General features: G+C 38.7%; 1 protein-coding gene across 1 annotated transcript in view; it reads left to right on the top strand.

Moving 5' to 3' along the window:
* The window catches only part of LOC124777437 (transmembrane protein KIAA1109 homolog), a 527366-nt gene that overhangs the window by 446618 nt on the left and 67908 nt on the right, over positions 1-12840 (top strand). The window contains exons 74-78 of the mRNA XM_047252842.1: positions 4570-4804; positions 5237-5385; positions 7199-7378; positions 10078-10312; positions 10397-10530. Of these exons, the coding sequence (XP_047108798.1) occupies positions 4570-4804; positions 5237-5385; positions 7199-7378; positions 10078-10312; positions 10397-10530 (933 nt within the window). The remainder of the gene's footprint in view (positions 1-4569; positions 4805-5236; positions 5386-7198; positions 7379-10077; positions 10313-10396; positions 10531-12840) is intronic.

Raw genomic sequence — 12840 nt, forward strand, 5'->3', positions numbered from 1 at the left:
AAATTTGTATATCTGTAGTGACGTTTACATGTTGAATAAAGTGTGTGCATGCCACAGCTTGTATCTAGTGTTTTTTTTTTCCCCTCATATAATTCAATAATTGTCACCCTGTATGTAAGATCCAAATTTGAACACTAATTCATAGGTATCATGTCACCTTTGCAATTATGGGACTTGGGAGTCATGCAACAGATAAGTGGATTGAATGGTTGTGGCAAGTGTGATGATTGGAGAAGATGAGGCAGTGATTAGTGGTTGATTTCAGTGGAGAATGAAGATTCTTTGCCACTTTGATCTTTGCAGGAGGAATCATATTTAGCTGCTGCACCAGTCCAAGATAAAAATGTGGTTGTCTTCTGAAAGCCATTTTAAAGACATCCCTTTTAAGAACCAAAACAATGTACTTTTGTTTTTCTAATGAAGAATAAAATATGAAAGGTGTAATCTACTGCATTTATAATTTATCGTCAATGTCAGATAGGAAAGGTTCAAACACATGCAACTTGTAGCCTAGTGAGTAGAGTGGAATCTTTGTAACAGTTCTGAAGTGAGTGCCATGAAGTGCTTCCTTCAGTTTAGGAATCAAGGTGAAATCACAAGGGCTTCAGTCTGAAGAGAGTGGTGGATGGTGCAACACTTCCCAGTCTCCATCGATCGAAACAAATAAGTCACAACTTGTGCTCTGTGTGCCCAAGCACTTCTATCTCTAAGCTGGCCACAGGCTATGTCCCAAAAATTAACAGCTTTGAGAAAGAAGCAGACACACTTTCTGCAAGACTCGCCGATCCTTTTGTGGGGAAATGCTCAGATGCATATGACACAAATTGTGACTGGTTTGTTTGAATGATGAGGTTGGGAAGTTCTGACCACCCACCATACTTCATGGCAGTTTGCTTCACCACTTTCACAGATACTTGTTGGGCAATAGACAGCTCCACTCAAACTATCAACACAGTGGAGCTGCTAAGAGTATCCTAAGACTTCCACGTTGCTGGCAGTGTGTTAGACACAGTCCTGGTGATGACTTTGAAGGACAAGAAAACTTTGAAACATTTGTTTTGTGTAAGTTTCAAGAAAATAGTTGCCGCTATTAAAGTTCCAAAACTCATAGATTAATGAAATTAATCAATTTTTGAGAACATAATATAATTGGATGTGTGTTTTGCTGCCGCCACTTGGTGAGTAGATTTTTTTATCTGTTCAGTACATTAAATTCCAAAGAGGAAGCATTGAGCTGTAGAGAGGCACAATGAAAAAGACTGTGGAAATATTACGTAGTTGGACAAAATCCTTCTGCTAAAATAGAGAACATACATTCCCACAAGCACATGGCCGCTCTCTGGGCACTGGAGCTTGACTGTGACTGCATCTGATGTGAGCAGCAATCTGCTGAGGTGGGTTTTGGGGGTAAGAAGGAGGCATGGGGTGGGGGGGGGGGGGGGGGCAATAGCTGGTAAGGACAGGGGAAGCTGTGCTGCCCATGGGAGCGTGCAGAGGTGTGTTCGGAACAGGATAGGGCTGTTAGGTGAAGTGTTGTGAAGCTGTGGGGTTGAAAAATGGAGAAGGGGAAAATACTAGTAGGTGCATGGTGGGACAGAAGTGTGTGTAGTGTTGAAGTGGGAGCAAGGAAGGGGATAGCTGGTTGTAGGGAAAAGCTTGAGGACAGGGGGGGGGGGGGGGTTATGGGAATGAAAGATATGTTGTAGGCAGGTATTCATTCCTGTAACACCCCCCTGGCCTCAACCTCCACTAGTCTCTGTCCACCACATGCATTACCCTTTCTTGCCCCCCCCCCCCCCCCACACACACACACACACACCACCACCACCACCACCACCACCACCACCACCACCACCAAAACCACCACCGTCACCAAATACTACACATGCCTTCCATCCTTTCTTCCCCTCTACTTCTCTCCTCTTCTCTCTCTTTCCCCTCCATCTTTACTCCCCCTCCCCCTCTCCCCTTGACACTGCACCTAGCAACACTAATCCTGTTGCCACAACATTCATGCATGCTCCCACAAGCAGGACTACACCCTCCCTACACCCACCCTTCTGTCCATTCCCCTTCCATCCCATGCCACTCAGCAAGCTTTTATATAAAGAGAAACCAAAAAACATTCTACAGAAATTGAGACAAGAGGTTACTTTTTCTTTGGAGGGAATCTAGATTATTGTGCAGTGAAGATGATGTAGCTTGAATGTTGAGAACTGCAAAAACTTCTGCTCCAAATCTAGATTCTTGTATTAGGAATATGTATCAAATCAAAATTTTTGGCTAAATTATTCCTCAGCTTCTGTTTTCCTAAGCTTGCAGCACTTTCTTCACATGCACCTAGTAAAACAGTTCATGGTGGGAGAAACAATCCATGATATAAAGTCTGTAAAGAAACTTCTAAAGAAACAGCAACTACTGCACAGTAGTTGTAAAACCGAATATAGTGCAATAGATAGAGAGATGCTAAATGAAACATGTTTGGCTTTCAAAATGACAATGTGTGAAGCCTTAAGCTACTGTCATAGCCAATTCCTGTCGCAGGATCTCTCATAAAACCTAAAAAAATTCTAAACAATATGTAAAGGCTATAAGTGACACCAAAATTAGTGTCCAGACACTTATGAATGACACAGGAACTGAAACTGTGGGTACATCTACATTTACATACTACATCTACCACTCCACAAACCAACATATGGTGCATGGTGGAGGGGACATTGTACCACTACTAGTCATTGCCTCTCTTCTTCCACTCGCAAACAAAGCAAGGGAGTAACGACTGTCTGAAAGCCTCCGTACAAGCCCCAATTTCTCGCATCTTATCATCGTGGTCCTCAAGTTAAATGTATGGTGGTGGCAGCAAAATCATTCTGCAGTCAGTGTCAGATACCAGTTCTCCATAGATTCCCATTTGAGTTCATGAAGCATCTCCATAATATGTGTGTGCTAATTGAACATACTGGTAAAATATCTAGCAGCCTGTCTATGAACTGCTTTAATGTCTTCTGTTAATCTGACCTGTTGGAAATTTCAAACACTCAATCAGTACTGAAGAATGGGCCTCGCAAGCACTCTGTATTCTATCTCCTATCTGGATGAACTACACTCTCCCGAAATTCTTCCAATGAAATGAAGTCAACCATTCACTAGCTGCTATTTCTGTACAGAACCTGATATTGATTCTATTGGGCCCTATAACTTTGTTCAATTTTAACATTTTCAGCAGTTTATCAACACCATTGGCATTAATGTCTACAGCTATTTCACTCATCATTACAGGGAAGCAAGACAGACAGGGTAAATGCTGAACTGAATTTCCACATGTTTTTTTTACAAAGAAAATTCCAACAGAACTGCCCAGTTTAATTCTCACACCCTTATAAAGTTGAATGATATAGGTGGAGATGTTAATGCCAGTGGAGTTGAGAACTCACTACCATGTTTTGTACAGAAATTGCAACTGAATTAGCGCTTCTTTTAACCATAATATGCTGTAGATCCCTTGGAGGAAGAGGGGGGGGGGGGGATTGTGCTCTTTTACTTGGAAGAAAGTACAGGTCACACTTGACTACAAGAAGGGCAACAGAAGAGTCCCAAAAAAATTATCATCCAATATATTTGACATCCAACTGTAATATAAGTTTAGAACATTGAGCTGAAACTTAATTACGTATCTCAGAATAGATTCCATAAACATCAGTCATGCAAAACTCAGCTCATGCTTTCTCACACGTCATCCTGAAAGCTGTAGTTTCATTGTATCACTTGACGTAAATGCAGGGATAATTAACCAGTACCATGGATAATTTCCTTTTATTCTTGAAAGTACTTTTGATGTTTTACCATTTTGAATATTAACCTGTTTTTAAAGAACTTCTTAAAAACTCTTGTCAGTGCACAGTGAAACAAGTGGTTACAATGTGACTTAAACACAGTAACTTTTGTGTTGTCGAAATCATCTTCTGCTCACACATCATAAATAGTTGCTATGGTTTTTATTTTTTATTTATTTTTTGCTGGGTGGTGGCAGCTTGCTCTGGGGTTTTTACATCTGTTGCGCCATGCCATTTGACAGTATGGTAAATTTTTGAGCTATCTAATAAAGTTTACTGATTTTGCTCTTCTGTACTATACCACTATGACCAGACATGGGATACATGATATCATGACTTCACAAAATACCTCTCCTGTGATACCCAGGTTCTTTCAATCACTGGTATGTGGCTTTTCCTTGAGACACTGCAGAACACATTTAAAATATTCTCTGATGGCTTGTACTTAAATTATACTTTAGCAGGTTGTGAAGAAAGAAGGAGGGAAAGAAGATTATAATTTATTGTAACAGGTCATTCAGAAAATACATTTTTGGTTCTCTAAGGATTTTGAAAATGTATTTCTGCCTCAATTCTTTACTCTCATACTGATAAATATAGGTGATGTTGTTCAGTGAGTTTGAAAGTTGATCAGCTCAGTGGTTTGATGACTGTGCTAATACATTATTTATTAGTGACAATGTCCGATTCAGCTGCATGTGACATGATGTCATTATTTGATCTATTTTGCAAGGTGGAGCAGCAAATACGATGTTCACAATGGATCAAGATTCCACTTGGGCAGCAGCTACTGCAACTGGAAATTATGTGTATGCATCATTTCCTGTTGATGTGATTGTGTATTTCCATATGCAGCCATCGACATTCCGATTTTCTTGCTTACCTGTTTCACGAGTGGAATGCATGCTACAACTCCCATCATTGGACATTGTCTTTTCCTCGAAACGTGCTGAAGAGGAACTGCAAAGGTTTGGTTATTCACCTGAATTTTCTATCGATGCTAAATAGAATGTGACAGTAACACTGAATGTGCAACATCAGGAAAGTGTTTTCTATTCAATATATTGTTTATCAATCTCCTCCACCTACTTTTAGTTGTTTTGTGAATTTTTCAAATCTGAAATGTAAATGTTGCAACAAAAAATAGGTGTTAATGCAGCCATCCTATTACACATAAAGACCAACAAAATAAGAAACTTAGATCTAGACTCCACATTGCATGTTTGAGCTGCTAGCAGTTTCCCCAGTAATATACAAGTATTTTCCATATTTGTATCCCAGAATGACATTTTTTGGGGGGGAAACTCAAATGTTACTTATGCACAGTAAATCAATTAATATGTAGTATTATTTACTGCTGTGTCTCCAAGTGTTAAAACTGAAGTGTTTCATTTTGACAGCGAATTTGGGGAAGCAAGGATGTCAGGCAAATCATCTCTTTTTGACTCATCTGCACCTTCTTCTGCTGTGGGAGGACTAAGTGTAACAGGATGTTTAGCAGACTTTTCTGTGTATATATTTCATCCATATGGAGGTGGAAAAAAGTCAGGTAAGTAACAATGAAATAAACAAACAACTTTACAACATACCACTAGATGAGCTGTGATAGAGTGAGTTTCCAGTCTGTAGTACCGATGCACAAAGTCATTCCCAAGGTGGCAAGTGACACACTTTTTGACATGATAATTATTCTTTTCATGTAATGGATCCTTTTATCATAACATTACTAAGATAATCAAACAATGGAAAATCCGGGATGGAATGTAACAATATTATGGGAAGGAAAGTTGCTACTCCCATATAGCAGAAATGCTGAGTCGCAGATAGGCACAACAAAAAGACTTCCACAATTAAAGCTTTCAGCCATTGGCCTTTGTTAACAGTAGACATACACGTGTGTGTGTGTGTGTGTGTGTGTGTGTGTGTGTGTGTGTGTGTGTGCGCACGCGCGCTTACTGTAATTGTGAAAGTCTTTTTGTTGTGCCTATCTGCAACACAGCATCTCCACTATATGGTGAGTAGCAACTTTCCTTCTCATAATATTGTTACATTACTAAGATAAATTCGTTGGAAAGTTATAGTGGAATGTAAGTATTTTAGAATTAAAGTAGATCATACACCGAAAGGCAGAAACACTGAGTCATCAACAGGCGCAAGAAACCAGACTTGCTATCTTTGAGAGTAGTTCTTTCTTGAGCTGGAGTACACACACACACACACACACACACACACACAAACACACACACACACACACACAGACAGATTTGTATTCTAGCTCAAGAAAGGTTACTCCGAAAGTTAGAAAAGTTTCTTTCTTTTGTGTGTGCAGCTGTCGATGACGCAAGAATTTCTGCTTCTGAGTGAGTGGTCTCTTTCACTCCAAAATTATTTACTATCTAAGATAAATATAGACAAATATTATGTTTACCATTAATTCATGATTTGCGTTCACAGATTATGATATAGAGAGTTTTTGTAGACAGCAATAAAAATATTGTACTAGCACAAATTATTGTGGTATTGGGTCATAACTTAGTGTAAACAACCACCTAAACACCCACTTTAAGACAGGACATACATAAAAATTAAGGAATAAATGAACACTCAGATGTCATTAAATGAATATTTTTATTGCATTTAGACTGACACGTGCATCAGGAATTATCTAACCTAAGCCAACAATTATTATGGAATTTTTAGTTTTACTCATTCACCAACAGACAACACACAATACATGTAATGGGTCATTGCTGCTGAACCATGAGAGTGACGGTGCAAACCTCCAGTTACTCACATTCGGGAGGACGACGGTTCAATACCGCGTCCGGCCATCCTGATTTAGGTTTTCTGTGATTTCCCTAAATCGCTCCAGGCAAATGCTGGGATGGTTCCTTTGAAAGGGCACGGCCGACATCCTTCCCTAATCCGATGAGACCGATGACCTCGCTGTTTGGTCTCTTCCCCCAAACAATCCAATCCAATCCAATCCAATCCTCCAGTTACTTGTCACTTCATCTGTCCCTCACTCAAACTTGCTTAGGTTGTTCACATTATATTGTTGCCCGTAATGACTGTACCTTTTTCCTCTCCAAGATGTTGGTCTTGTTGCGAGTAAATGTTTGATTTTTGTTTTGTGTTTGAGCATACATCTGACATATTACATACTGAACTTATATAACATTTTTAAATTCGTTGTGTCTGTTTATTTAAAAAAGAAGAAGGTACATGAATAACTGTCACAATAGTAACTATTTTGGGAAATCGTGTTAACTTTTGTACTTGTATTAAAAGTGAGATTCAAGTGTGATGGCTAAATGCATCCCACTCTACTAGACTTACCTTATTTGTTAATGTATTTGCAGGTTTGAAAGAGGCACAGTGGTCTCCTTTAGCTGACAGTGAACGCAAAGATTCGCTGAGTGTGAATGTAGAATTTGTTAAGTTCCATCTTTCACGCAGCCGAAAGCTCAACTTCCAGTTAGAGCAACAAAGCAAATTCCCAAAGAGTTCAGATCAAAGCCAAGCAGTTATCAGATTTTCAAGTAAGTTCAAATGAAATTTTGATTATTCTACTTAATATTGTATCAAATTAAGTAAAAACATTTTTCCATCCCAGGTCTTTGAGCGTTGTTCTAGTGCACAATTCTCTCTCTCTCTCTCTCTCTCTCTCTCTCTCTCTCTCTCTCTCTCTCTCTCTCTCTGTGTGTGTGTGTGTGTGTGTGTGTGTGTGTGTGTGTGTGTGTGTGTGTAAAATCTTCCCCACACCACCAAATACCACACACCCCCTCCTGTATGTAGTGTGGTTCTTTTTTCTTGCCATATACCCAGAAATAAACGATTAAAACTGCATTGAGCAAAAACACATTCAAATGTGCATCGAATAACTGAATAGGGAGCACCACAACTGAGACACCCTTCGTTGCATGTACTGGTACCCTTTTTTTTCTGTGGCTATGTTTACAGTAATCATATTCATAAGATGATGATAAGTTTGTGCATCAGTTGCACAATACTTACTTAAAATTTTAGAAAGTTAAAGTTCAAGTGCCACATATAGCAAGTTGCTTAAATTTTTCACGATTGCTGGAAAACTGTGTTGTCTGCTTTGACAAAGAGACAAATATTCGATGTAGACATGGCAACTTGTTTGCTCAGAATTCTTTTCAAAACATTATTTTTTGTATTTTGATAGTTATGAAGGTAACAAAATGCATTGTAATCAGTGGAAGCTATCTACAAAAATATTGTGGTATACTTTTAATCTGAGCCCATGACTGCTCTTCTTAGGATGCACTATCTCTTTATTTTCTTAAATGGCCAATTATTCATTGTAATCCTTAACCTGTTCAAAATTTTTCTGATTTTACTCAATACTTCTCCACAGAATGGTTAGGACATCACAATTTATTTATTTATTTCTTCTCAGTTTACAAATATAATATTTGTTTTGGATTTTACGGTAGTACTTACATGAGACTGTCTGTTCAAAGCATTTCCCGTTGTTTTACCGAACACTGGCGGTACAGTAAGTACAGGGATCTAGAAAAATTAGCAAAAGTCAAATACTTTTGTAGGAATAGATACAAAATATGCAGATTGTTGCCCTTATATTAGTGTGAAATTTGGTCATCAAAGAGGCCCTGGAAGTCTGAATGTATGTTAACAATTTTGACAGAAATATTGGATGCACAGTAGGCAATGCATGGAAGAAGGCATGTGATATAAACAGACTGTAGAGGAAACCATCCCATATTATATGCCATGATGTAAACTATAGCACTGTGGTCAACATTTCATTCCTGGTGCCAATGTAATCTAGTGTTGCAGTTGGCACCTCTACATGATTTACATTTGTGGAACTGCGTCATCTCTTTTGTTTCCTGGTGTAGAGGATGTTGAATATTGTTGAAAGCTCAGAATTATATAGAGTTGACAGCAAAAGTTCACTGAGAACATTGTAGATAACAGAAGTAGAAGCTAAAGTATAGTAAGAAAGTTCTGGTAGAATGTAAATAATTAAGAAGTAAAGGAGACCATTCACCAAATAGCAAAAGCGTTGAATCGTTGACAGACACACAGAAGGGAGAAACTTGCTAACATTTGGAATTAATCCTTTCTCAAGTCACAGTACACACACACACACACACACACACACACACACACACACAAACACTACATAATGTTGGCTGGATGCATAATGCTGTGGTTGCAGTTCAGCAGGTGGGCTGGGTCAAGTGGAGGCTGTGCCAGGTACAGTGGAAGGATTCAGATGACTTGGGTTGTAATGCATCGATTGAACTCAAGCATGTTGTGGCCAGCTGCATTTGTGTCATAAGTTGCTCAACTTCGTTCTTGGCCTCAGTTTGGCAGTGGCCATTCATTCTGATGGACTGCTGGTTGGTTACCATACCAACATAAAATGCTATGTAACGATTGCAGAGGAGTTGGTATATGTCATGGCCACTTTCACAGGTGGCCCTGCCACTGATACGGTAGCATAAGCCTGTAACCAGACTGGAGTGGGAAGTACTGGATAGGTGAATTTGATAGGTCTTGCACCTGAGTCTTCCACAAGGATGTAATCCCTGTGGCAGTGAGTTGGGAGTGGAAGTAGAAGTTTATCAGAAATTTGGGTTGAGTGAGGAGTGGCAAATAGTTTTTCTTCAATTTTTTTTTTTTTCAATTTTTCATAGCTGTCTGTTAGTAGTATACCGTTGCACTTCACTAGCACAGTTTGTTGACATTTACAGAAAATATTCAGCTTTGGTGAACAAACTAAAATATTAAAGTACAGTCAGGGAATAACATGGCAGTAAAGGAAGTATTGTTTCTCGAAAGCTTAGCACTGAAGAGAGAAAAGAAGGAAACTACAAAGAGAGGAATAAGACCAAAAAAATGTGGCCAATGTGTCTCATCACACTAAAACAACTAGAGGCTTCTGCTGTGTGAAAAGCTACTAAAACTCCTTAAGAACTTTAAATTCAGTGTATAATTGTAACTGTCTTTTGCATTGATTAGCTTTCATTTTAGTCATATTGGCAGGTACTTCCCCATCATCATCATCATCATCATTATTCAGATAAGCAGGAATTTTAGCATTTGTCCTTTCCTAAAACAGAAAACAGAGTATTGAATTTGACTATCATTACTAAATCATTAAAACATAGTACAAACCTCAAATGATACCGATGTTCACGTTTGCCTAAAATAGTAACCTTTATGTGTATTGTTTGATTTCCAGCAATAATAGATATTGGTTCTGCATCATTCAAATACGATATGCGTCGCCTTACTGAGATTCTTGCCTTCCCAAAGGCGTGGTACAGACGAAGTATAGTTCGAAGACTTTTCCTTGGTGATCTGAGCATAAGTGCCACATATAGTGAGGGTGAAGAATCTTCACCTTCCAGCCTTGATGGTGACCCTCTAGCGACTCCTCAGCCTCAGGTGAAAAGTGCCAATGTATTTGACCCTAGGTGAGTCTCAACCCAAGAACTTTTATGAAAAACTATAAATTTTTGTTGTAGGATCTTTATTGTAACTCTATCATCATTTTCCAGTGGCAGGCACAATGCTGAAGTACACGGACTTTCGAGATCTGCCCCAACAAATGAAAAAAGTCCAATGCTGTCTACAAGAGAGAAGTTGCGTTTAAGTTTGGAGACTGATATATCAAGACAGGCAAAGAGTAAAGGTATATTTTCATGTAGGAAATATCACTCTGGTTTAATAGTAGAGTCAAACACTAAAGAAGTAATTCTATCATCTTACGGTATTTTATCTGCCGGTAGTGTTGTTATAATATAAAATTTATTCCAATCCATTGTTGTTCAGTGATACAGCAGCCTTCTATTGTGATTAATATTAAAAGACAGTCCTAGGTTGCGGAAGGCTCTTTATTGGCTCAAAAATAATCCATTTCACATGGGTAGGGTGTCATCAGGTTATCTGGAAGTAAAATTAAAAACAGTCATAATAAGTAACCGGGTGTGGTCCTATCCTGAGCCGCTATATTCATCAGTGAAAACCAAAAAAGTAGATATGCCAGATGTAAAGGATAGGAAATATGTCCCGTCAATAACATGATTGGGAACCCAAGTGAGAAGATCTCTGGATATTTGCTTGAACTGCTCCGCAACGAATATGTCTTTTGTGATAATTTTGGTATATCTAATAGAAGAGAGCTTGTAAAACTTTCGAGTGGCAAATCTTTCCCAGTGGGCAGTGATCTGCTCTCTTTGGGTATAGTAATCTTACACACAAACACCCCATTAAAAGAGGCTGTCTCCTTTATTCAAGATAATTTGCTCGTGTACCAGCATTTCAGAACTGATGAAATTGTGTGGGTAATAACTTTGCTTTGACTTTTGTCATCATACAATTATTTTACTTTTGATAAAAATTTTACAGCCAGCCATATGGACTAGTTGTGGGGAATTGTCTTGTAGGGTGTCTTACTGACATATTTGCCAACTATTTGGAATGTAATTATTGTGACCAGGCCTCCATTACTTTGACTAAAATCTGTTTTTACAGACATTATGTGGATGATATTTGCATGCCATTTGACAGTGAAGATGACGACATTGCACATCTGGTAGAAGAATTCAGTTGCCTCCATGGTAAAATTATTTTTACACACAAAGTTTTGAATAGTGAGAGAGTCCTAAACTTTCCTGATATGAAAGTTTGCCTTTTTGACAAAGTCATTAAATTCAATATTAACCTAAGCCTTCAACAAATGATTCTGTCATACAGGCCATGTCCTCTCATCCCCGTAAATATAAGATGGCTTACTTTAGAGCCATGATAATTACATCACTGAAGCTCCACTGACAGCAGAATCAAATAATAGTGAACTGGATAATTTAATATATGTGACTACAGTCCTTCCATGATTGACAAGTTGTATAGGCTAAAGACAACGCCAAGTAACCATGAAGTTGCCCACAGTCCTTCACTGCAGGATTATAGATATGCTAAGTTCCTGTTCTTATGTAATATGTCCTACAGAACTGCCAGATTCTTTCATGATCTTAATTTAAAGATGGTATTCACCAGTTCTAACATGATGCAGTACCAGTATATTGTTGTAACCCAACAAGGGTCACAACATATGTGAATCCCTCAGTCAAATAGGAAGCAATGTGGGATTTTTCGGGTCTACCAACTCAATATGCAAGTGGCTTTGTGCACAGGAATAAGTCAGTGACAGGGGCTGACTGAGGTTTATCAGGTTTCTGTGGGAGGAGACATACAAAGTGTCCGGCTAGGGTGGTAGAAACGAAGAAATGAGCTTCTGGGTTGGTACCTTTTTCTAGAATCATGAAAAGGAGCCAGTTTCTTATTGCTCAAATTGGACCCTCAGGTTCTGTTACACATCACACTGTGAGTGACAATCAGTCATAGGTGCAAATAAGCCGTGATAGACTAGCTACCCACAATCCAGAAGCTTGTATAGGCAAGAATGCAAGTCCTTTCTAGTATACAAATGTAATTGAATAGATTCTTTCACTCACATAATTTTCTGCTGTTAGCTGAAGGACATCCAAGCCTATCAGCTGGCAGGAGCTCTCAAACTGTTGAACTCTGCCCTGCTCGTTAATTGGGGGCTTCTTTGTACCGTATTAGGGTTGTTTGCTTATAGGTGGTACAAGACGGCATCACATCTTTACCTGCAGTTCACAGTCAGCCAGCTTGAAATCAGCAATTCATTAATGCTTGCGACTTTATATTTGTCTGGTGAAAGTGTCCAGCTCTGTACATCGCAATCCATGTTTCCAGGTTCTACTTGTTAAAATTCTTACCAAGACAACTTTTTTTTTTTTTTTTTTTTTTTCATCCCTTCGTGATGTGGTCATTACAGTATTCATAATGAACAACCCCGTAAAGATATGTATACTGCTTCTGGAGTATACAAGCTTGGGTGTAACAAGTGTAATGCAGCCTACATCAGTCAAACTGAAAGGACATTCAAAACTAGATTCCAAGAACATTTGCTCAC

The sequence above is a fragment of the Schistocerca piceifrons genome, chromosome 2, assembly GCF_021461385.2.
Source record: "Schistocerca piceifrons isolate TAMUIC-IGC-003096 chromosome 2, iqSchPice1.1, whole genome shotgun sequence".
Classification (NCBI taxonomy): Eukaryota; Metazoa; Arthropoda; class Insecta; order Orthoptera; family Acrididae; genus Schistocerca; species Schistocerca piceifrons.